Here is a 23,916-nt window from a genome sequence, read left to right as displayed (position 1 = left end):
GCTTACATTTTTTAAGTCATGTAAATAAAAAATCAGAGCGGTAGATCTCGGCATTTTGACTCAGAAAGTGATCTTGACTTAGAAAGGGTTGACCACTGCCTTAGCCTTACCACTCAAACGCACCCAGCGCTTCTTAAAGTGCCAACCCATCAAAATATAAACCTCCAGCGCTGTGCTGTAGCAAGAACTTCTCTCTAGTATTGGAAAATGTATGCATATTAGGCTATTATTCAAACTTTGTACTAAATTAGACCCACACAACAGTATTGGTTTATCTCACCTAAATCATCTTCTGCACAACAATTATTACATGCTGTATGACCAAATGTAACGTTAGGCATACAGCTCATAATATAATGCTTATTATATTTATACATAATAGGCATGCCCTATGGAATTAATTGCATGCAGAGTGGCAACACTAGGCCTATATGAAGGTACAAACTCTACCTTCCTGGTGGGCAGGGTAACCTAGTGGTTAGAGCGTTGGACTAGGAAGGTTTCAAGTTCAAACCCCCGAGCTGACAAGGTACAAATCTGTCGTTCTGCCCCTGTTCCTAGGCCGTCATTGAAAATAAGAATTTGTTCTTAACTGACCTGCCTAGTTAAATAAAAATATCAAGGCCTTCAAACTCAACTCTGGACCTCGACGCCAGTTCCACTGCCTTTTTCTTGTGTTGTCACAATTCCTATTACTATATTGATATATTACTATATTGATATAGTCTCCCAATTTGATAAAGAGTGTAGCCTAAAACAAAATAACTATCATGTCACTGTAGTAGCTCACTAACAATAACAAATATTGCCCCATGGTCTATTTGAAGACATTGGGCATGCAAATATCGTGATTATGATATGATGATATGAGTCAACTAAAACCTACCTACTGTTTAATTATTTACACCTAACTTGTGCGGAATCAATAATTAAGATTCCGATATGTACGCGTCTCTCCACTTCTCCGTCAAACAGCTGTAGCCGTCGGAAAAATATACAAGCCCACGCAGTTTGTCCAATCAAAAGACGAGATTCGGGACACCTGCAGAATGTCAGCCAATCCGAGTAACAGTTCCTCCATTTCCTGTTGTGGATTTGGAACGAGACATTATACCTTCAGAATGGGAATAAAAAGCGGATAGAGTAGAATAATCGGGTGGATGATTTGGCCCACTAAATGCAGCTAAACCTACAAAAACGGGCAAAGAGAGTAAGTAGGGCATTTGAACCTCTATATTGCTGTTGTAACGGAATATTGGATTTTTTTTTGTGTTGATGTGTTCGGGGACAGGACGAAAGTGGAGTCTATCAAGTCAGTGATACTTTGCAGGACAGGACTAGATGCATTGAAGTTATGTTTTGCTGTTTGTCATCACCTCAAACCACTGTCGGTTGCCCGAAATATTCCTATTTCAATTTTCCTATTGATATTGAATTTCATTCCAGGCTGGGGCGCATCAACATGCATGGCAGGTGTCCGGTTTTAACGCACCTGGGTGTCTGATATCATGACGCGTCTTATCAGTGTCCATTGACAACCGTTTGTAGGCTTTCGTTATTCAGGTGCAAGCCGCTCCTTACTCCGTTATTCCTCGGTGCCATAGGCTATGAAATCCACACAACCAGGCTACTCTAAATGTTTAAGCAGCCTGCCCACACCGTTGACAGCATATCATTGGGACCGATGACATATCCAATATTCCCATTCCCAGTATTTATAGTGTTTAGTCTTCCCACATGGCCGTATCTCCACGTTGCAGCACGTGTTTACCGGAGATGAAGGCGACCACCTGTGGTAATTAACTGTGTAGCGTGCTCCAAACACTTGTGTGTAGGCCCAACGGAAGAAGGCTGCGAGAAACGTGTTACAACTGAAAAATACTAGAGGCTTCAACTGTGATAAAGCCGTTTAAAACAAGTGTACAGTAAGTGTATATTTTGCATTTCTAAAAATGTATTTTTGATATGAAAGTATATGGCTTTATGTTTCTAGAACCGTATCACAATTGAGAATCGATTGACATGGCTGTTTTGGCTGCCAGAGCCAGTCTACCTCCTGATTATAAACAAGGAATTTGGACCTTAAGGAGTAACGTTAGGCTCGCCAACACTTAAGAGCACATTCTTGGGCTAGTAGGTAGGCTACTGGAATAAAAAACTGACTGTAGAAAACAAATCTGCTGACCGCTAAACCAAAGATCTGTATAACTAACCCAAGATAGACCAGACTGTCATTTCCAATGGGAGCAAATTAATCATAGTGGGCAGAACAAACAAGGTGGTGGGCAGAGCCAAGCACGAGCTAGCGAGGTCCTATTGGCGTTTTCTAGCGTGTATTTGCTTTTTTCCGTTAGGGAACGCCTACTATGTGAAGTGCAAGTGTGCAATAACTCTACAAAACTTAGTCCACTCTGTTCTTAACATATTTTAGTTTTATGTTCAGAACTGTATTCCGATCAAATGTTTAATCAATGAGAGAGTAAGCAGAATGCTGGCCAAAATCCGTCTCCCTCCATCTTCTCCCACTGCCTTGGCTTCCTCACATCACCACATTTTGGAGTGAAAACGCTACCCTCATGCCTCAGATTTATACAACCGGTGAAATATCTGGCTCATTATTCTAACTGTGGCTAATCTAATCAGTCCATTAAGAGTCTAGACAACGCTCAGCACAGAGCATTGTTGTGTTACGGTAATGGCCGGGCCAGTGTGGTGAGAGGATTATAAACTGCCCCCGTGTTTATCATCAGGCCCCATCATGTCCAGCTCGCTCCTATGGGCAGTGGACGTATACGGGAAGGTGTACAGCCTATCCACCACCAGAGGGCGCTGGGAGCGTGACGAGGACACCCTCCTGGAGCTAAAGCGTGTTACCGCTGGACAGAGGTGCAGCTGGGGAATTGGCTGTGACCACCATGTTTACCTCAATATCGACCCTGGGGAGGTGCCAATTCGCTATCGAGAGGAGACATATGAGAACCAGGTATTGTGATAATGCCATGTCACCTCTGCCAACATTTACTTATTTAAACGTGTGTGTGCGTGCCTGCATATGCACATGCTTGCTTAGTGTCTGTATGTTCAATTCTACCGTACAAAACTGTTTGTTTGGTTTCAGAGGTGGAACCCAGTGGACGGCTTCACTGACGTGCTGCTGCCCACTGACCGTTGGGCCTGGAGTGACCTCACAGGGGTGACCACCCAGCCGCTGCACAGCTTCCTGTTGCCCTCAAACAGCTGGGAATGGGAGGGGGACTGGTACGTGGACCAGGTCTGCGCTGGAGGAGACCCCATTGAAACTGGGGTGAGAGACTGGAAGTTGGAATGCCAACAATTGCACAACAAGTCTGGGGTAGCAGACTTTGAGGTGCTCAATAAAGCTATGGTGTGCATCTCAAACGGTACACTATTCCCTAGTGCACTACTTTTGACCAGAGCCCTATAGGTCCTACTGAAAAGTAGTGCACTCGAAAGCCTTGGATTCATTAAAACACACGGCTGTTGATTGAGTCGGGCCAACTGCTGACCTCTGAACTCTTTTACTTGTCAGCTTAATTGTGTGCGTTTTGTATGTATGTGTGTGTGTGTGCATCTGTGTGTTTAGGGCTGGGAGTATGCAGTGGACTTTCCTGCTAACTTCTCCAGAGAGAAGAAGTGGAACTCGTGTGTTTGTCGCAGGCGATGGATTAGAGACAGGATATACAAAGCCAGAGGCTCTTGGACCAAGGTACAGTATGTTGGCCCACAACATGACTTGATTTGGTCCTCTTCACCTAATTGTAAGCATATGTCGTCCACCATTAGTTTCTGTGTGAGATCTTTTCCTGAGCCTGGTCTATTTGTCTTGCCAACTCACATGTGACAATGACCATAGAATTTGGGAAGACAGCATTAATCGTTCTAGGACCAGGCAAGGAGATCCCCACTGAAGGCTACATGCACTCCTGTAGGTATTACAATACCTCCAGTAAATATACTCTCGTTTTAACAGTTCCTCTCCTGACTGAACCCCCTCAGATCCCCTTGGACCACCCCAAGCAGCCCCCTCTCCCCCTCAGTGACGTTAGCTGTGGAGGCTGGGAGATGAGCGACCAACCCGGGCGATATCACTTCCTGTGGGGTGTGTCCCAACAAGGACAGGTCAGTGTGGCTGATCCATCACAGGTTCTTCTGCTATGATGTTTCCTGTGCCTTAATACACCTGCATACAAACCGATTCTTCACACACATTAACAATACCTTTCAAATGGAATGTTGTTCACCTTCATGTTTTGTACGAACTCGCACACTCAGGCCTGCATATCTTAATGATGACAACATAACATAATCTTAATGATGACAACATAACATAGTCTCAGTGTTGGCAACTTGGTGAGGTGTCCAATACAGCACACAAGACCATTGTGCAGTTCAAACATTTGACCACTAGAGGGTAGCACTACTCCATCCATTGTCAATGCATTGCTTAACTTGGTCTTAGACTCCTCTTTTACGTCCAGTCTTGATCTGCTATTCCAGGAATCTCTCAGCATACTATCCTCTATAGGGATAATATGTGAACAGATCTTCCATTTACACCACTATAAATATAATGGACTGAGGTCAACGTCACCTACATCAGTGAATGTGAGACTTTCAAAGCAGCAGTTTCCTAAGTTAGTCATATGAGGTGCCTATATGCAAATGCTTTGCGTTCCTACCTTCACTAAATGTTGTGTTTTCATCTTTTAATCATCAAATTATAGTGAGAGTCTGCACACAGTAACTGAACTTAATTTGCATTTCAACCAGAATGTCTGAACTCTTGCCACCCTCAAGAGTTGAGTTAACGCAAGTCTTGAGTGGTGATGTGGACACACACTCATGATAGTGTGATAACGACTAAGGCCCAGGGAAAGCTGAGTCAAGAACAGTTCAGACTAACCATGGCGGAGCTGCTTCCTCTCTCAGGTGTGGTTCAGGAGTGGTATCCTGCCACAGGTCCCCGAGGGCCAGTGCTGGGAGCAGGTGGAGGCCCCCAGGGAGGTGGCCCAGATCTCTGCTGGACCAGGGGACTTGCTCTGGGCTGTACTCTGGGACGGACAGCTACTGGTCCGTACAGGCATCTGCCTGGACAGCCCTACAGGTATGGGGTGATATTAGGTCCACACAACCATCTTATAGTATCCTGAGGATGTATTTGGCTATGTGGAAGGGATCATGTAGACAACGGCTTGTTGGATGTGAAGCTAGGTAAAATGTGTGCTCTTCTGGCATGTTTTAGGCTTTTGTCCTATACGGCAGGTTTCCTCTAAAACCATTGGTAGTACTAGAGAGATTGGCAAACTTTGCTTCACAAGCTTTTGACTCTGTGTTACAGAGAACCCTGTTAGGTCAACTTTCTTTCTTATTTGTCTTTTTATTGATTTTACACAATGACAGTACAAATAGTTTCTCTAATACCCTATCAGGTTCCTCCTGGGTGGTGGTGGATTCTCCCCCAGTAAAGGAGGGCGGAACCATCCATGTTGCTGTGGGGGTCAGCGTGGTGTGGGCCGTCACTAAGGACTACAAAGTGAGACAACATCCACCCCTTCCTGAACTTGTCTCCTAACCAGGAAGGACTCTGGGCCCCGTTGTAGTCTGTAGAGCAGTAGCGTAGCCTACCCTACAGAGCAGATCTATAAAGTGTGTGTGTGTGTGTCCAGGTGTGGTTTCGGCGGGGGGTGAACTCCCATAACCCCTGTGGCTCAGGATGGATCAGCATCGGTGGGGAGATGATGATGATGGTGGATGTGGGACTCAATGACCAGGTGAGACAACACAGGGGATTTAACTGCACTAGATGACTAATAGGGAGTGCTGTGTTGAAGCCACCGTTCCTCCATTTTGCCAATCCCCCACATTGTAAAAAATATTTTGGAAGGTATAGAAATGTATTTATTAATGTCTACATTCGTTTTTGCCTCATTATTCTATTAGACACCTTAATGCATACTTTAAAATGATATTATGCAGGCTTAACATAAATATATATTTTTTAATTCCCTTAAAGTAAATTAGTTTGCGGTTACTGTCCCCACTAAAACAAAATCATTAAATGCATGTAATTTTGTCCTTAACCTTTCAATTGAAATACTGTAGAATTTCATTAATTCCCATGAGGCACTGTTCCTACTGGGGAGTACCAATATGGCCGACCGGTGGCTTCAATGTCTCTCAATAGCCAATACATAGCATCAGCAATCCAGGGTTTATATACATCATTGCACAACACACATCAGGACAAAAAAAATCTGTTATATTTACATAGGTACATTTGTAATGATCAGTATCTTGTTGTCCTATTTTCTAAGACTTGCTTGTTCTCCTCTCTTAATGGAGATGGCTGGTTAGAACCTTAGATGTTTGGCGTGGGGTTCTCATCCTCTGTGACAACCGAGTTGTGATTACAGTGCCATTCTCTCATGTCTGTTTGCTTAAGCATAATTAGACCCTGCTCACATACCATTCAAGTCCTCGTCTGCCCCTTCACCTTCTCCCCCTTCTTCCCTAGCTCAGGTCCTGGCGTTCCCAGCCTTGACCGATTCACATTTCCTGATGGTGTATTTCTGTACAGGGCTGGAGTTGATGTCAGGGTGGAGGTTGAAGGGGCTGCTGCCTCCGTTTCCCTCTGAGTCTGAGACGAGTTGCTAGTACAGCAAACTCGCCCCTCTGCCCTCCCGTCTCCCTCCTCCTTTCTCCCGTCTCTCTCCCTCCTCCTTTCTCCCGTCTCTCTCCCTCCTCCTTTCTCCCGTCTCTCTCCCTCCTCCTTTCTCCCGTCTCTCTCCCTCCTCCTTTCTCCCGTCTCTCTCCCTCCTCCAGTCTCCCGTCTCTCTCCCTCCTCCAGTCTCCCGTCTCCTTCCTACTTTCGCTCCAGCTTGTCATACCTTTGTAATCCAAAGGTTAGCAATGCTAATAAGTAAATATAAAATCCCATAGAGAATGCTAACGAGCATATTGCGAACATTTTTATCGTCTCTGACCTAAAGAATTTGCAGGACAGACATCCCAGCTCAAAGTTATACAAGTAACAAAACAAAGATGATCCAGCAAGGCTCTTGATCCAGGAGGAGATTCTCACCTGTTACCAAGCAACGCTTGATTTTTGAAAGAAGCTAACTTACTACTAAATGAGAACCAAATGCACAACTGCAGAGCATTTAGCACAGTGGTCACCAACCGGTTGATAACATTGGACTGGTCGCCCTCCAAAGCATTCCTAGTCAATCACCAAACTTCTCTGTAAAAAAGCCAACGATAAAGCCTTGCTTTCCTATTTTTTTATTAGTTTTCATGCTGTTGGCAGCGGGAGGTGCGTCTGATTCAGCAGCCCTAGTGCCAGGAAGGCAGTGTTCCCATTTTGAACCATTTTATGTGTCTGAAGGTAGAACTCTGCCTATCCGGCAGGCCCAGAGGGCAAATAAAGTGCACCTGTTGACCCACCTCTAGCCAATCAGATAGCACAGATGACCGTGTCTGCAGTTTCCTTTCGCCATGAACGGTGTAAAAGAAGCCTTGAAACGCACAGCAAAGTTGCTATTGTGAGATTTTAAAACCATGACTAGCGAGAGTCAACGAATACAGCAAAGAACTGCTGTTTTTATGAGGAAGTTTAAGTTGTTCAACACTTTTCTATAAGCCATAAAATGTGCTTTCTCCCTACTTCCACTCACACTACAACCAGCACTGCAGCTGTAATGAAGGAGTACAGCAAAGTGTTTCTATAAGCTTGCCTTGTTATTAGCGGCTTGTGGAGGGACAGCGAGGGTGGAGGGACAGCGAGGGTGGAGGGACAGTGAGTCAGGTGAGAGGCAGCCTCACCGTTGCCTCTCACGTGGCCTGCATTTGACGGTCAGTCATCAGTCTAGTAAAATAGTCAAGTAATACAACAAATGTGATCATATACAGTACCAAACATTTTGAAATGATTTATATTTAACTAGGCAAGTCAGTTAAGAACAAATTCTTATTTACAATGATGGCCTAGTGGGACAGATTTTTACCTTGTCAGCTCAGGGATTTGAGCTAGCAACCTTTCGCTTATTAGTCCAACACTCTAACCACTAGGCTACCTGCCGCCCCAATAACAACATTGTCAGGACAATTCAAGCATAGCCAATAAGCAGTGATAATGTATTGGGCCTATAGCTTACTGAACAAACCTCTTTGCTACAGAACTGTTTTTAATTGGTTAATGTAGCAACGGCTTACGTTAAGTCATGTTTTAAAAAAAATAAGGTGGTCTTGACTCAAAGGTTGGTGACCACTGATTTAGGACAAGTTAGATGGTTCATTTAATAGTTCTAAGATATCTTGCTGACAAACTGTTAGTTGGGAATTTCATACATACTGTAACTAGATCACCTGGTTTGTGCTACACAGTACTGAATAACTCAGGTATTTACTTAAAAATGGCTACAAATATTCAAATGTATTGAGGAAAAATGTAAATAGTTATTGAATAATAACTGTATTGAAAAACCATCCCGGAGTATATACGGTATACTGCCAAAGCCTAATTTCTCCCCCCACTCACCTGTCTCCCCCCTCCTGTCTCTCGTTTGTCCCCCCCCCCCCATGACTCACCTGTCTCCCCTCTCCTACCCCCCTCCACTCCTGTCTTCCCCCCCTCTCCTGTCTCTCGTTTGTCCCCCCCCCCCCATGACTCACCTGTCTCCCCTCTCCTACCCCCCTCCACTCCTGTCTTCCCCCCCTCTCCTGTCTCTCGTTTGTCCCCCCCCCCATGACTCACCTGTCTCCCCTCTCCTACCCCCCTCCACTCCTGTCTTCCCCCCCTCTCCTGTCTCTCGTTTGTCCCCCCCCCCATGACTCACCTGTCTCCCCTCTCCTACCCCCCTCCACTCCTGTCTTCCCCCCCTCTCCTGTCTCTCGTTTGTCCCCCCCCCCCCATGACTCACCTGTCTCCCCTCTCCTACCCCCCTCCACTCCTGTCTTCCCCCCCTCTCCTGTCTCTCGTTTGTCCCCCCCCCCCATGACTCACCTGTCTCCCCTCTCCTACCCCCCTCCACTCCTGTCTTCCCCCCCTCTCCTGTCTCTCGTTTGTCCCCCCCCCCCCCATGACTCACCTGTCTCCCCTCTCCTACCCCCCTCCACTCCTGTCTTCCCCCCCTCTCCTGTCTCTCGTTTGTCCCCCCCCCCCCCCATGACTCACCTGTCTCCCCTCTCCTACCCCCCTCCACTCCTGTCTTCCCCCCCTCTCCTGTCTCTCGTTTGTCCCCCCCCCCCCCCCCCATGACTCACCTGTCTCCCCTCTCCTACCCCCCTCCACTCCTGTCTTCCCCCCCTCTCCTGTCTCTCGTTTGTCCCCCCCCCCCATGACTCACCTGTCTCCCCTCTCCTACCCCCCTCCACTCCTGTCTTCCCCCCCTCTCCTGTCTCTCGTTTGTCCCCCCCCCATGACTCACCTGTCTCCCCTCTCCTACCCCCCTCCACTCCTGTCTTCCCCCCCTCTCCTGTCTCTCGTTTGTCCCCCCCCCCCCATGACTCACCTGTCTCCCCTCTCCTACCCCCCTCCACTCCTGTCTTCCCCCCCTCTCCTGTCTCTCGTTTGTCCCCCCCCCCCCCCCCATGACTCACCTGTCTCCCCTCTCCTACCCCCCTCCACTCCTGTCTTCCCCCCCTCTCCTGTCTCTCGTTTGTCCCCCCCCCCCCCCCCCCCCCCCCCCCCCCCCCCATGACTCACCTGTCTCCCCTCTCCTACCCCCCCTCCACTCCTGTCTCTCACTTCCCCCTCCTCTCTGAAACAGGAGCCTCTCTCCGCTATTCTAACCAGCGGTCCCAACCCAGCCTTATATATCCTTGGCCTATATTCTAAGTGCCATATTGGACACAAGCTAATTTGAGTAGGGCAATACATCATAGCCCATATTTCAGTCCTGTCCCAGAGTTATGGATGCCACTTGTATTAGATGGCACTAGGGTTAAATGGCCTTTTAAAGTAGCACTTGACAGCAGGCCTTTGGGTCAATCTATATTGGTTTTTACTATATCATAATGTATTTTTACTATATCATAATGTATTTTTACTGTATTGTGTTCAACTGTTCTCTGGCATATAACCAACTTGACGCTCAACCCCCTAGAGACTTGATGTGTTGGTGCATCAATCTAAGTAACACAATAAAATAAGTCCTCATCAAAATCTGTCAGTTTATGCAAGAAATATCTGCATGGGCTGCTTCTCATTCCTGCTGTCGTCCTTCTGCATTTGCGGTGGAAAGTGGTAGAGCCACAGCTCTGTCAGACCAGGAGACATCCTGAAAATCTGTCTTCTTGCCAAACCCTCTGTAGCATCCAAACGGTTTGGCCTATAAACAATTATGACCACTCTATAGAAAGAGGAGACTCTCACGAACACGATGGGGTTCTTACAAGTGTCATGGGACTCAACGCTGATGTGACAACGTTTGTCTGTAGCGGCCAAACCGTTTGGGCTACAAACTACTATGATCCCACTGTAGAAAGGGGAGACTCTCATGAACATGGTGTTAGGGGACTCATCTAAAGGTAACCCATACAAATTAATGTAAGGACGGAGGTAGTTTTGTGCCAACAAAAATAGACTAAGTAGTCCAGCCACAGTGGGGGGTGTGATGTTTAGGATAACACTTTGTTTATGAATAAGCCACTATAAATGTTTTCTAATTTAAAGGTGTGGGGAGTTGGAGAGGACCGTGGTCTGTATTTCAGGAAGGGTGTCACCCCATCGGAGCCCAGTGGTAGGGGCTGGATACCTGTTTCTGCCCAATGGGGTCACAGCAAAGAGATGGTCCAACCCAGGTCAGTTGTATACGGAGTACACAGAGAATGCTCACTTTCCAGTGTTTTTGCTTTGTATTAGATTTCATATATTTTGTATGCTGACATCTCAAAATAAATATCCATGTAAATGGTCATTAGATTTAGCCACAGGTGTTTTATTTATTGCTCAGGGGGGGAATAAAACCACGGAGATGCAGTTTTATTTTGATGGTTGTCTGTCATGTTACCAAATGATTTACTGAAATCTTTGGCTGTCACAAACATACTGTATGTGTGTCTTTGTGAGTGGCGCATTAATACTCATATGAGTGATACCCCCCCCCCCCCCCCCCTTCCGTCTCTGTTGTCCAGTGCTGGCTGTGAGTTCGGGGGACAGGTGACCAATGCTTCCCATGGCTCTGTTCTGACCTGCGAGGACTCAGGGGACACAGAGCTCCTCCTCACCACCATCCCCCCAAGGCCACAGGACACCCCCAAAGCCTTCATCCCCACCAGTGACAGCTTCATCTCCAGCCTGGTGGCTGACCGTGAGCCCCTGAGGACCCCCACACCCTCCCCCAAAAAGCCACCCCAGGGGAAGGACAGTGAGGCCACCCCAGCCCCGATGTGCAATGTGGACCTGGACGCAGCTCAGAGCCCCCAGGGAGAGGCATCTTCTCTTGGCAGGGCAGGGGACGTGGGACCCCCCACCTCAGTGGCCACCTACCCCCTGGGTCTGGAGCCCTCTCTGGGTTTGGGGGAGGAGGACGGGCCTGTATGGGCGTGGATCTCTGGCGGAGGCTGTGATGTGGACCATACAGCTCAGATGACCTGGCTCAGGCCTGCAGGTACGGAGGAACACTCACCAGCCTATCAGGATTTCAGACTACTACCTAAAGTATGAAACACACCGAGAATCTCACTGCTGATAGGTACTTATCACAGTGGGAGGCCATTCCTTCTCTTGCTAGAACAAAAGCGGTACCTGCTGCGTGCTGACCCGGTACCGACGAACCTACCAATTCTACTTGTAGAATCACAATGATCGTCAGTGGTCAACAACTTGACTTTGAGCCAATCAGAGAGCACAAACCCTCATGTGGGGGAGCCATCAAAAAAACGTCCACGGATGAGCCGCTAGCTGACTAGTGGAGGCTATTCAGCAGGATAAATGTCCCAAAAAAGTCAAACCTGCAATGTTTTGTAGGAGCTCGAGGTGAGACGCCATCCATCGGCGCAATCTTAGCCTATGTTGTGCTAGCTAGTGAATATTGTAACGCTAGCTAGCTAAACATTTGGCTATGGGCTGGCACTGGCAGTATGGGATTATGGAGAGGGAATGAAATAGTTTCTTGGTCATCTAGGTAGTGTCTGTGTGAACACTTAAAGAGACTGACTGGCGACACTGTTCAGAGGTGCTAAGTACTGTCGGCAGGTAAACGTTTGACAATGTTACCGGTGTGTCTGCGCTCTGCCTAACTTTACTTAACTAATTCATTAGGCTATTTCTAGGAGTTTTTCCTGGTGAAGTCACATGGTTAAGGAAAAATCCTTGTCCTGATGTCTCTATCAAACTCTTAAATCACTTGTTTATCCTGTCTTATCTGTGTGCACCAGACCCATGCTCCACTGTGTTTATCTATCCTGTCTGTTATCTGTGTGCACCAGACCCATGCTCCACTGTGTTTATCTATCCTGTCTGTTATCTGTGTGCACCAGACCCATGCTCCACTGTGTTTATCTATCCTGTCTGTTATCTGTGTGCACCAGACCCATGCTCCACTGTGTGTATCTATCCTGTCTGTTATCTGTGTGCACCAGACCCATGCTCCACTGTGTTTATCTATCCTGTCTGTTATCTGTGTGCACCAGACCCATGCTCCACTGTGTTTATCTATCCTGTCTGTTATCTGTGTGCACCAGACCCATGCTCCACTGTGTGTATCTATCCTGTCTGTTATCTGTGTGCACCAGACCCATGCTCCACTGTGTTTATCTATCCTGTCTGTTATCTGTGTGCACCAGACCCATGCTCCACTGTATTTATCTATCCTGTCTGTTATCTGTGTGCACCAGACCCATGCTCCACTGTGTGTATCTATCCTGTCTGTTATCTGTGTGCACCAGACCCATGCTCCACTGTGTGTATCTATCCTGTCTGTTATCTATGTGCACCAGACCCATGCTCCACTGTGTTTATCTATCCTGTCTGTTATCTGTGTGCACCAGACCCATGCTCCACTGTGTTTATCTATCCTGTCTGTTATCTGTGTGCACCAGACCCATGCTCCACTGTGTTTATCTATCCTGTCTGTTATCTGTGTGCACCAGACCCATGCTCCACTGTGTTTATCTATCCTGTCTGTTATCTGTGTGCACCAGACCCATGCTCCACTGTGTGTATCTATCCTGTCTGTTATCTGTGTGCACCAGACCCATGCTCCACTGTGTGTATCTATCCTGTCTGTTATCTATGTGCACCAGACCCATGCTCCACTGTGTTTATCTATCCTGTCTGTTATCTATGTGCACCAGACCCATGCTCCACTGTGTTTATCTATCCTGTCTGTTATCTGTGTGCACCAGACCCATGCTCCACTGTGTTTATCTATCCTGTCTGTTATCTATGTGCACCAGACCCATGCTCCACTGTGTTTATCTATCCTGTCTGTTATCTGTGTGCACCAGACCCATGCTCCACTGTGTTTATCTATCCTGTCTGTTATCTGTGTGCACCAGACCCATGCTCCACTGCCCTGTCCATCGCCCCTGTTGAACCAGAAGCCTCCACGTCTAGGAAGGCTGAGACCACCACCAGTAAGGAGCCAGTGGAGAGAAGCGCGGTAAGACTGTTAAACTATTAACGTTACTGCACATTTTTTTAGGAGTCATGATTTTGCTGAGGTGGTGCTAGAAGTAGGGGCAGTGACTTTTTAAGTTGTCTAATGAACACTGTGTACGGGTCAGTCTGTGTGGGTGAGGAAGGGCAGCATGCGCTGGTGGAGGGACTGGAAGCCCTATCGCTGGGTGGATGTGGGCGTGGCCCTGGAGCAGTCCACCAACGTCAATGGCAAGAGGGATGCCATCTTCTTCATCTACTTCACCCAGTATGATGAGAAGAAGGTGAGGGAGACTCAATGACACTCAAATTCCTTAGACATCCATCCATCCTTTCTCTCTTCATTGAAGTAATCACTGAATAGAAATGACTGGAGAGGTGAAAGCCACGTTGTGGAGCCAAGGCCTTTCTCACCTACAGTATCTAAAGAGTAGATGCCTACTACTCAGAATATACCGCTATGCTACTGTACTGCTTTGAATTGTTGAATCATTTTCATTTGTAGATTGGATGTCACAGTGGTCAGAAAGTATCTTCTCTCTCCCTCCGTTTCGCTATCTTTCTCAGTACCTCCATGTGTTTATAAGTGATGTGACGGTGCTGGTTCCTGTGCTCAAGGAAAACTCCCATCATGCCTTTGCGGTGTACACGTCAGATAGCACAAAACAAAGATGGCCGCTGATCCTGGCTGCACAGACTGAGAAGGACATGGCTGACTGGGTAGGTCTGGAAAGGCTTCCATTCAGATATAAACAGCACATATGTTTTGAATGGATAGATATTCTAATGCCATTTTATTTATTTTTTATTTTTTACATGAATTTGGATATATATTTTTTAAATCTAACACATTTTACAACAGCCTTCAAGGTAACTTCCCAATTGAAGTAGCCTTGCCAGAGAGAAGAGATCAGGGCTGTGTCCCAAATGGCACTCTGGGCCCTGGTCAGAAGTAATGCACTACCTAGGGAATAGGGTGCCATGTGGGGCACAACCACAGTACTTATCATAAGAGAGGATACCAGATACTCTAGAAAGTTTCACTGTTGTCCACATGCAATGTAAAGCCTTTACCTAAAACCACTTCGTAAATGTAGTCCAGTAATATTACTTTTATCCATCTGGACTGTACCATTGGCCATATCTCTGAAGGGGTGTCTTTGTCTTTCCTGTGCAGCTGTCCCTGTTGGCTGGGTGTTGCTGCGAGGCCAGAGGGATCAGGGGAACCCCTTCCCGACAGGCCCTGTGGTCAGTCACCTCCAAAGGGGACGTGATGGTCCACGAGCCCTCTCCCTGTCTGGAGGCCCCGGCACACACCTTGCCCTGTGACATGATGTGAGCTTTACCTCTACCGACAAACCACGCACTGAGCTTTACCTCTACCGACATTCCACGCACTGAGCTTTACCTCTACCGACATTCCACGCACTGAGCTTTACCTCTACCGACAAACCACGCACTGAGCTTTACCTCTACCGACAAACCACGCACTGAGCTTTACCTCTACCGACATACCACGCACTGAGCTTTACCTCTACCGACATACCACGCACTGAGCTTTACCTCTACCGACATACCACGCACTGAGCTTTACCTCTACCGACATACCACGCACTGAGCTTTACCTCTACCGACATACCACGCACTGAGCTTTACCTCTACCGACATTCCACGCACTGAGCTTTACCTCTACCGACAAACCACGCACTGAGCTTTACCTCTACCGACATACCACGCACTGAGCTTTACCTCTACCGACATTCCACGCACTGAGCTTTACCTCTACCGACATACCACGCACTGAGCTATACCTCTACCGACAAACCACGCACTGAGCTTTACCTCTACCGACAAACCACGCACTGAGCTTTACCTCTACCGACAAACCACGCACTGAGCTTTACCTCTACCGACATACCACGCACTGAGCTTTACCTCTACCGACATTCCACGCACTGAGCTTTACCTCTACCGACATACCACGCACTGAGCTTTACCTCTACCGACATACCACGCACTGAGCTTTACCTCTACCGACATACCACGCACTGAGCTTTACCTCTACCGACATTCCACGCACTGAGCTTTACCTCTACCGACATACCACGCACTGAGCTTTACCTCTACCGACATACCACGCACTGAGCTTTACCTCTACCGACATACCACGCACTGTTATGTTTCTGTCTCCTCCTCACTCAGTTCTCTCTCCTTTTTTCATCCTTGCTCTTTTCAACAATGACAGCCACTTACACACTGTAGCATGTTCCTTCACTGCTTTGAAGCCAACCAACCATGTACCTCTGTTCTTTTCTTGCACTCATATAGCTAACACCTGACGTAGATCTATTAGCTACTACTAACCTGCTAAAACAATTATCTTATCTCTGGTAATCTTAAGCATAATGCTAAGTTCTAACTTCTGTCTTATTGCTAACAATTGGTGCTGGTGTCTTTTTCTGTATGCTAACCACAGGTGGGTGGTGGCACCTTAATTAAGGATGACGGCCTCATACTAATGGCTGGAACGTAATACGTGGAATGTTATCAAGCACATGGTTTCCATGTGTCTGACACCACCCCATTCCTAATAATATTATTATTATTATTATTATTATTATTATTATTATTATTATTATTATTATTATTATTATTATTATGAACCGTCCTCCCCTTGTCAGCCTCCTGTGACGCTAACACTGTCTGGGCGCTAACCGCTAGCTGTACTGTCTGGTCCTGGTACAGGTTTTGGCTGCAGGTCCCGGGCCACCTGCGCTGTGTAGAATCTAACAGTCTGGGTGTGGTGTGGGGGATCGGGTATGACGGCACCGCCTGGGTCTACTCTGGTTCGGGCAGCGCTGCTGAGGAAGAGCCCCCTCAGGGTAATAAATGACCCCTCAGTCTCCCAGGCCACCACAGTCTTGGGTTGTGTTCATTAGGCACCAAACGGACTACCCAGACTTGTCCAATAAGAAACACTTATTTTCAATTTACTTTGGGGAAGAAAAAAAACATTTTCCCTTAATGAACATGCCTGTGATGGTTTTCAATCATTTCTTCCATGTAGCGTAAGTCATTGATTGACCTTAATTAAAGATGAACTGTAGCCAACACTGAGTGCGGTTCTTGAGGACTCCAGTTGTTCACCCCTGCCTTAGACCGGGCCTTTGCTAGTCCACCCTGTAAGCTTCTTTCATCTTTACACTTTAAGCTTCTTTACCTTCAACCTACAGTAGGTTGACGGTAACAAATATTACGACACGTTTGGATTCCACGTGGAAGCTTTTAGAAAAGAAACCGTTCTGGGATATTAGTCCTCTTGTTTTAACCTTTGTCATCTTCAACCTGCTTCTACAGTTATAATTTGTATTAAAATAGAACTAACTGCAGGGATAAAGTAACAATTCAAAGTACTGTATTAGAGAACTAGATGATGAATAACTTACAACATCAGACTTATTATAGCAGAGTTGTGCCTTTCCTGTGTTTGTAGGAGACAGGCGTGTCCTGCACACACAGACAGATGAAAGGACTGTGTACATCTATGAGAACCAGCGATGGAACCCCATGACTGGATACACAGACAAGTACAACTATCTGTCTCACGTGACTGTTGGCTGGGTTGTAATAATATGTCCTAGACACTTCTGACTGCTCCTCTACAGGTGTGTGTGTGTGTGTGTGTGTGTAATATACACTTTGCCACCCTTGCAGGCTTCTCCCCACAGACCGGTTCCCGTGGAGTGATGACAACGGCTTTACAGAGTGCACCAAGTCCACCACCCACCCTCCCTCGCCTCAGTGGAGCTGGGTAGGTCGTCCTAGTCCCTGAACCTCTTATTACAGCTAACACACAGTCCAATGTTGTATTTAATGTAACTGTGTGTTGAGTTGTTAATGTTGTACTCTCCCGCTCCATCAACATGAAACATGCCTCTGCTTTGCCAGGTGACAGAGTGGGCCGTGGACTTGGCTTTCTCAGGAGGGACAGACCGAGAGGGGTGGCAGTATGCAGCAGACTTCCCTGTGTAAGATACATATGTCCATATTTCATCAACCTTATATAATGGCCAACACTTATCTTAGAAAAAGTAGTGTTGATTGACTGTTCTGTTTCTGTCATGTAGGACGTTTCATGGCAACAAGAGCCTGAAGGACTTTGTCAGACGTCGGCGCTGGGTCAGGTATAGTCTGCGCTGGGTCAGGAATAGTCTGTGCTGGGTCAGGAATAGTCTGAGCTGGGTCAGGAATAGTCTGAGCTGGGTCAGGAATAGTCTGAGCTGGGTCAGGTATAGTCTGAGCTGGGTCAGGTATAGTCTGAGCTGGGTCAGGTATAGTCTGAGCTGGGTCAGGTATAGTCTGCGCTGGGTCAGGTATAGTCTGCGCTGGGTCAGGTATAGTCTGCGCTGCATCAGGTATAGTCTCACTCACTCAAACATTTCATTAGGATGATGATGTTTCTCGTTTCCACACAGGAAGTGTAAAATCACCCTGACTGCCCCATGGCAGGAAGTCCTGCCCATCCCCTTAAGTGACATCACAGTGTTGCCGTGCCTGGCTCAGAGCAGTATGGAGCAGGTCTCAGTCTGGGGCCTCAGTGACAAGGGGGACGTCCTATGTCGCCTGGGGGTCACCCCCCAAAACCCTGCGGTGAGGAACACCCCCAAACTTACAACCTGGGACTTTAACTAAAGACACTCATTACTACATCACAGAATAACATCCTCTTTGCTTGAACAAATATGCTCACTGTTATTCTTCTATATAACAGAATTCAGCACCCTCTTCAGTCTGTTTTTACAATGCATTCTGACCAAACCTCAGCATCCAGCTTTCTCACGTTCCCAATTGAATACGTTACGAATCTAGGACGTACACTACAAAAGTATGTGGACACATGCTCGTCAAACATCTCATTCCAAAATCATGGGCATTAATATGCAGTTCGTCCCCCCCCCTTTGCTGCTATAACAGCCTCCACTCTTCTGGGAAGGCTTTCCACTAGATTATGGAATATTGCTGCATGGACATGCTTCCATTCAGCCACAGGAGCATTAGTGAGGTCGGGTGTCAGGCCTGGCTCGCAATCTGCATTTCAATTCATCCCAAAGGTGTTCGATGGTGTTGGGCTCTGTACAGGCCATTCAAGTTCTTCCACACCAATTTTTACTAACCATTTCTGTATGGACCTTGCTTTGTGCACTGAGGCATTAACATGCTGAAACAGGAAAAGGCCTTCCACAAAGTTGGAAGCACAGAATCGTCTAGAATGTAATTGTATTCTGTAGCATTAAGATTTCTCATCACTGGAGCAAAGGGACCTAGCCCGACCCATGAAAAACAGCCCCAGACCATTATACCTCCTCCACCAAACTTTTTATAGTTGGCACTATGCCTTTGTGCAGGCAATGTTCTCCTGGTTTCCGCCAAACCCAGATTCGTCCATCGGATTGCCAGATGGTCAAGCATGATTTGTCACTCCAGAGAACGTGTTTCCACTGCTCCAGAGTCTAATGGTGGCGAACTTTACAACACTCCAGCTGCCGCTTGGCATTGTGTATGGTGATCTTAGGCTTGTGTGTGGCTGCTCGGCCATGGAAACCCATTCCGTGACGCTCCAGACTAACAGTTATTGTGCTGATGTTGCTTCCAGAGGCAGTTTGGAACTCGGTAGGGAGTGTTGCAACCGAGGACAGACGATTTTTACGTGGTTTATCACTCAAAGTCCCGTTCTGTGAGCTTGTGTGGCCTACCACTTCACGGCTGAGCCGTTGTTGCTCCTGGACTTTTCCACTTCACAATAACAGCACTTAAAGTTGACCGGTGCAGCTCTAGCAGGGCAGAAATTGTATTAATTGACTTGTTGGAAAGGTGGCATCCTATAACAGTGCCACATTGAAAGCCACTGAGCTCTTCAGTATGGGCCATTCTACTGTCTTTGTCTATGGAGGTTGCATGGCTGTGTACTCAATTTTATACACAGGTCAGCAACCGTTGTGGCTTAAATAGCTGAACGCACTAATTTAAATGCATGTCCATGTACTTTTGCCCATATTGACAACTTTTTGTTGCTAATACTAAAAACAAACATATTTAATGTTATATTACATTCTGTGGTGCTGTCCTGTTGATTGTTCATGCTATCTCTGACCATACCATCCCAGGGTTCCTCGTGGCTCCACGTGGGTACTGACCAGCCCTTCAAGTCCATCTCCATCGGGGGAGGTCACCAGGTGTGGGCCATTGCCAGGGACAGAGCTGTGTTCTACAGGGGCTCAGTGTCTGCCAGAAACCCTGCAGGTGATACCCACATGCTGGGGAGGTCCTTCTGAGATGCTGGATAGATACGGATGGCCTACAGTGCTCTATGACTAAAATAGACAACTACAAATACATTTATTTTTGAAGGCACATAATGGCCTGTTTCTTAGACACAGATCACTGTAAGGCTAGTACTGGACTTAAAAGCATACCACTCATTATACTCCATTCCAGGCGGTGTCAGAGGAGACTCCAGCCACCCCAGTCATAAACTGTTCTTTCTGCTACCGCATGGCAAGCGGTACTGGAGCTCTAGGTCCAAAAGGCTTCTTAACAGCTTCTACCCCCTAGCCATAAGACTGCTGAACAGCTTCTACCCCCTAGCCATAAGACTGCTGAAAAGCTTCTACCCCCTAGCCATAAGACTGCTGAACAGCTTCTACCCCCTAGCCATAAGACTGCTGAAAAGCTTCTACCCCCAAGCCATAAGACTGCTGAACAGCTTCTACCCCCTAGCCATAAGACTGCTGAACAGCTTCTACCCCCTAGCCATAAGACTGCTGAACAGCTTCTACCCCCTAGCCATAAGACTGCTGAACAGCTTCTACCCCCTAGCCATAAGACTGCTGAACAGCTTCTACCCCCTAGCCATAAGACTGCTGAACAGCTTCTACCCCCTAGCCATAAGACTGCTGAACAGCTTCTACCCCCTAGCCATAAGACTGCTGAACAGCTTCTACCCCCTAGCCATAAGACTGCTGAACAGCTTCTACCCCCTAGCCATAAGACTGCTGAACAGCTTCTACCCCCTAGCCATAAGACTGCTGAACAGCTTCTACCCCCTAGCCATAAGACTGCTGAACAGCTTCTACCCCCTAGCCATAAGACTGCTGAACAGCTTCTACCCCCTAGCCATAAGACTGCTGAACAGCTTCTACCCCCTAGCCATAAGACTGCTGAACAGCTTCTACCCCCTAGCCATAAGACTGCTGAACAGCTTCTACCCCCTAGCCATAAGACTGCTGAACAGCTTCTACCCCCTAGCCATAAGACTGCTGAACAGCTTCTACCCCCTAGCCATAAGACTGCTGAACAGCTTCTACCCCCTAGCCATAAGACTGCTGAACAGCTTCTACCCCCTAGCCATAAGACTGCTGAACAGCTTCTACCCCCTAGCCATAAGACTGCTGAACAGCTTCTACCCCCTAGCCATAAGACTGCTGAACAGCTTCTACCCCCTAGCCATAAGACTGCTGAACAGCTTCTACCCCCTAGCCATAAGACTGCTGAACAGCTTCTACCCCCTAGCCATAAGACTGCTGAACAGCTTCTACCCCCTAGCCATAAGACTGCTGAACAGCTTCTACCCCCTAGCCATAAGACTGCTGAACAGCTTCTACCCCCTAGCCATAAGACTGCTGAACAGCTTCTACCCCCTAGCCATAAGACTGCTGAACAGCTTCTACCCCCTAGCCATAAGACTGCTGAACAGCTTCTACCCCCTAGCCATAAGACTGCTGAACAGCTTCTACCCCCTAGCCATAAGACTGCTGAACAGCTTCTACCCCCTAGCCATAAGACTGCTGAACAGCTTCTACCCCCTAGCCATAAGACTGCTGAACAGCTTCTACCCCCTAGCCATAAGACTGCTGAACAGCTTCTACCCCCTAGCCATAAGACTGCTGAACAGCTTCTACCCCCTAGCCATAAGACTGCTGAACAGCTAACCAAATGCCCCCCTTTTTTATACTGCTGCTCGCTGTTTATTATTCATGCATAGTCACTTTACACCTACCTACATGTACATATTACCTCCACTAACCTGTACCATTTCCTGGCCCGTACTGACCCTAATTGTAGTTAGTCAACTAGTTTTAGTTGTTCTTTGTCATTGTCCTGCAGGAGAGTGTTGGTACCACATCCCTTCCCCACCCAAACAGAGCCTCAGACAGCTGTCTGTAGGGAGAACCTCGGTCTACGCCGTGGATGAAAACAGTGAGTAGCCACAACCTGTGGGTCAGCTCTTTCAATGCTTGCTTTGCAGGAGCGCTGCTCTCTGGTAAGTCAATGATGGACAAATGTTGATTTAATCGACAGGGACAGTGCACATTAATCAACATTTGTCCACATCAATGTAAATGTGCCTGGATAAGGAAAACGTATATTTCCATCTGCATTTTCAGCCGTAATCCCTAGATGGATGAAACGACAAGCAGGATCAATGTTTCCTAACTAATGGAATATTTAGGAAACTCTCTCCTGACCACTGTTCTCCCCTGCTGTGTGTGTAGGTAACCTGTGGTACAGACAGGGCCTAACTCCCAGCTACCCCCAGGGCTCAGCCTGGGAGCTCCTCTCCAACAATGTGACCAAAGTCTCAGTAGGACCTCTAGATCAGGTCAGTACAACTTTTTTTTGTGTAAGTTAACTTATTTTCTACTTCAATACCTGGTCCTGTGGTGTTGTCTAGGTGTGGGTGATAGCAGACTGGGTCCCAGGCTGCCCCAGTGAGCTGTCTGTTCCTGGAGCTGTCTGTCACAGGCTGGGGGTGGGACCTATGCAGCCCAAGGGCCAGTCCTGGGACTACGGCATCGGGGTGAGTCATTACCAACTTGGTGTTGATTTTGATGTCTGCTCCAAAGACATTGGCCGTTTCCCAAATGGCACCGTATTCCCTAAATAAATCATAACTTTTTATCAGGCCTATGGGCCAGACATTGTGCAGTATCTGAAATACCTCCGTTAATGTGAGGAATGCTGTCTTTCAGGGAGGATGGCAGCACATCAGTGTGAGAGGGAACTCCACAGAGGCTCTACGTGCCACCCCGGCCCTTACTGGATCCACCCCCCGTAGCCCACTTCCTGCCAGGCCAGTCCTTACTGGATCCACCCCCCGTAGCCCACTTCCTGCCAGGCCAGCCCTTACTGGATCCACCCCCCGTAGCCCACTTCCTGCCAGGCCAGTCCTTACTGACACCACCGCCCGTAGCCCACTTCCTGCCAGGCCAGTCCTTACTGACACCACCGCCCATAGCCCACTTCCTGCCAGGATACCTTTGTCACAGGAGAACGGGAACTCTGTGGGTCTGTAGGGTCTCTACTAACCCGCCCCGTTCCTCCATCTCTACCCACAGCCCTGTGTGTGCCTGATTCCATTTCCAATACAACCCAGCACAAACATGGTAATGTTGGTCTAAATGTAAAGAGCATGAATTGGTTGGATATTTAAATCACTTAGTGCTGGGCTGAAACATATTGGCCACCTTTGACCCAGCACTGGAAGTATTAGTGCTTCTGTCAGTTTATCCATTCCACAGTCTGAACTTGTGGCAGGTGCGAAATGGAACCGAGCCTGTGTCCCATACCAACACACGCCACTCCCTTGGACCTCCGTGTAGTCTTGCTTTGTATGATTTTGTTCTCATTTGCCTAGTTGACACACCACCTTTTCATCAGTCTATGTATGCTTTGGAATTTATTTGTTTACTGTCATCTTGGTTTGGCCTGCATGATGTTTGTAATGTAGTGGTTGAAGTAGCTTTTTCTTCAGAACTAAAAATATCAACTCTAGTCATAGCTCTGGGCTTCCATGACAAGGATTATTTAATACATTTACCAGATTTTTTTCCTCAGATGGTTAAAAACAATATGGACCTGAATAGCATCTATTTGCTGTGTAATGTATTAACATCCAGAATGTTATGAATAGGACCAGGAGTTTTCTGCTCAAGTCACATGATCTGCAGACGCTCTAGTTATTATCCCTGGTGGATTACTTCAGTATTCCATGCAGATACTGAGGTCAGGATTCAAACAGCACTGTGCCTACATTGCATTACACTTATGACAATTTCCTGGATGTTAGGCGACGTCAGCTACCTTTAGAAGTGCAGCGTAATGTTTGAATTCCTGTCTGAGTTTGCTGTGGCCGTGACTGTTCTCTTACAAGGACCGACAACTGAAATAAATTCCAAAACAGCTCTGCAACCTTGGTGTTCTTTGTATGGGCCTGGAGTTTCACTATACAAACATAT

At 47.2% G+C, this 23,916-nt stretch overlaps 1 protein-coding gene across 2 annotated transcripts; it reads left to right on the top strand.

The window, feature by feature from the left end:
* The first annotated feature begins 1,070 nt into the window (after positions 1–1,070).
* Positions 1,071–23,869, top strand: LOC110519575 (tectonin beta-propeller repeat-containing protein 1). 2 transcript variants are annotated; one of them, XM_090197166.1, is made up of 26 exons: positions 1,080–1,210; positions 1,836–1,925; positions 2,751–2,983; positions 3,119–3,304; positions 3,605–3,727; positions 4,018–4,140; positions 4,951–5,125; positions 5,451–5,554; positions 5,688–5,792; positions 10,694–10,821; positions 11,155–11,630; positions 13,522–13,625; positions 13,750–13,905; positions 14,189–14,341; positions 14,799–14,956; positions 16,367–16,503; positions 17,115–17,208; positions 17,336–17,432; positions 17,570–17,649; positions 17,749–17,805; positions 18,097–18,271; positions 19,786–19,921; positions 21,785–21,877; positions 22,174–22,280; positions 22,353–22,478; positions 22,651–23,869. In XM_090197166.1, the coding sequence occupies exons 3-26, from the start codon at positions 2,759–2,761 to the stop codon at positions 22,972–22,974; spliced, it is 3,642 nt and encodes a 1,213-aa protein (XP_090053292.1). In that variant the 5' UTR covers positions 1,080–1,210; positions 1,836–1,925; positions 2,751–2,758; the 3' UTR covers positions 22,975–23,869. The 2 variants fall into 2 exon arrangements, with proteins under 2 accessions (XP_090053291.1, XP_090053292.1); XM_090197165.1 differs by lacking the exon at positions 1,836–1,925 and having other exon boundaries at positions 1,071–1,210.
* The last annotated feature ends 47 nt before the right edge of the window (positions 23,870–23,916 follow it).

The sequence above is a fragment of the Oncorhynchus mykiss genome, chromosome 13 (genome assembly GCF_057628025.1).
Source record: "Oncorhynchus mykiss isolate SJ-2025 chromosome 13, ASM5762802v1, whole genome shotgun sequence".
Classification (NCBI taxonomy): domain Eukaryota; kingdom Metazoa; phylum Chordata; class Actinopteri; order Salmoniformes; family Salmonidae; genus Oncorhynchus; species Oncorhynchus mykiss.
Note: the sequence above shows the minus strand (reverse complement) of the source record. Positions and strands in the feature narration are given on the sequence as shown.

What these genes read in the sequence shown, in the direction of transcription:
- LOC110519575 (XM_090197165.1), top strand. Translation starts at nt 2,759, where the DNA reads ATGTCCAGCTCGCTCCTATGGGCAGTGGACGTATACGGGAAGGTGTAC. An exon ending in CTGCCTGGACAGCCCTACAG is followed by an intron (nt 5,126 to 5,450) that starts GTATGGGGTGAT and finishes ATACCCTATCAG; the next exon opens with GTTCCTCCTGGGTGGTGGTG. An exon ending in GTCTGCCAGAAACCCTGCAG is followed by an intron (nt 19,922 to 21,784) that starts GTGATACCCACA and finishes ATTGTCCTGCAG; the next exon opens with GAGAGTGTTGGTACCACATC.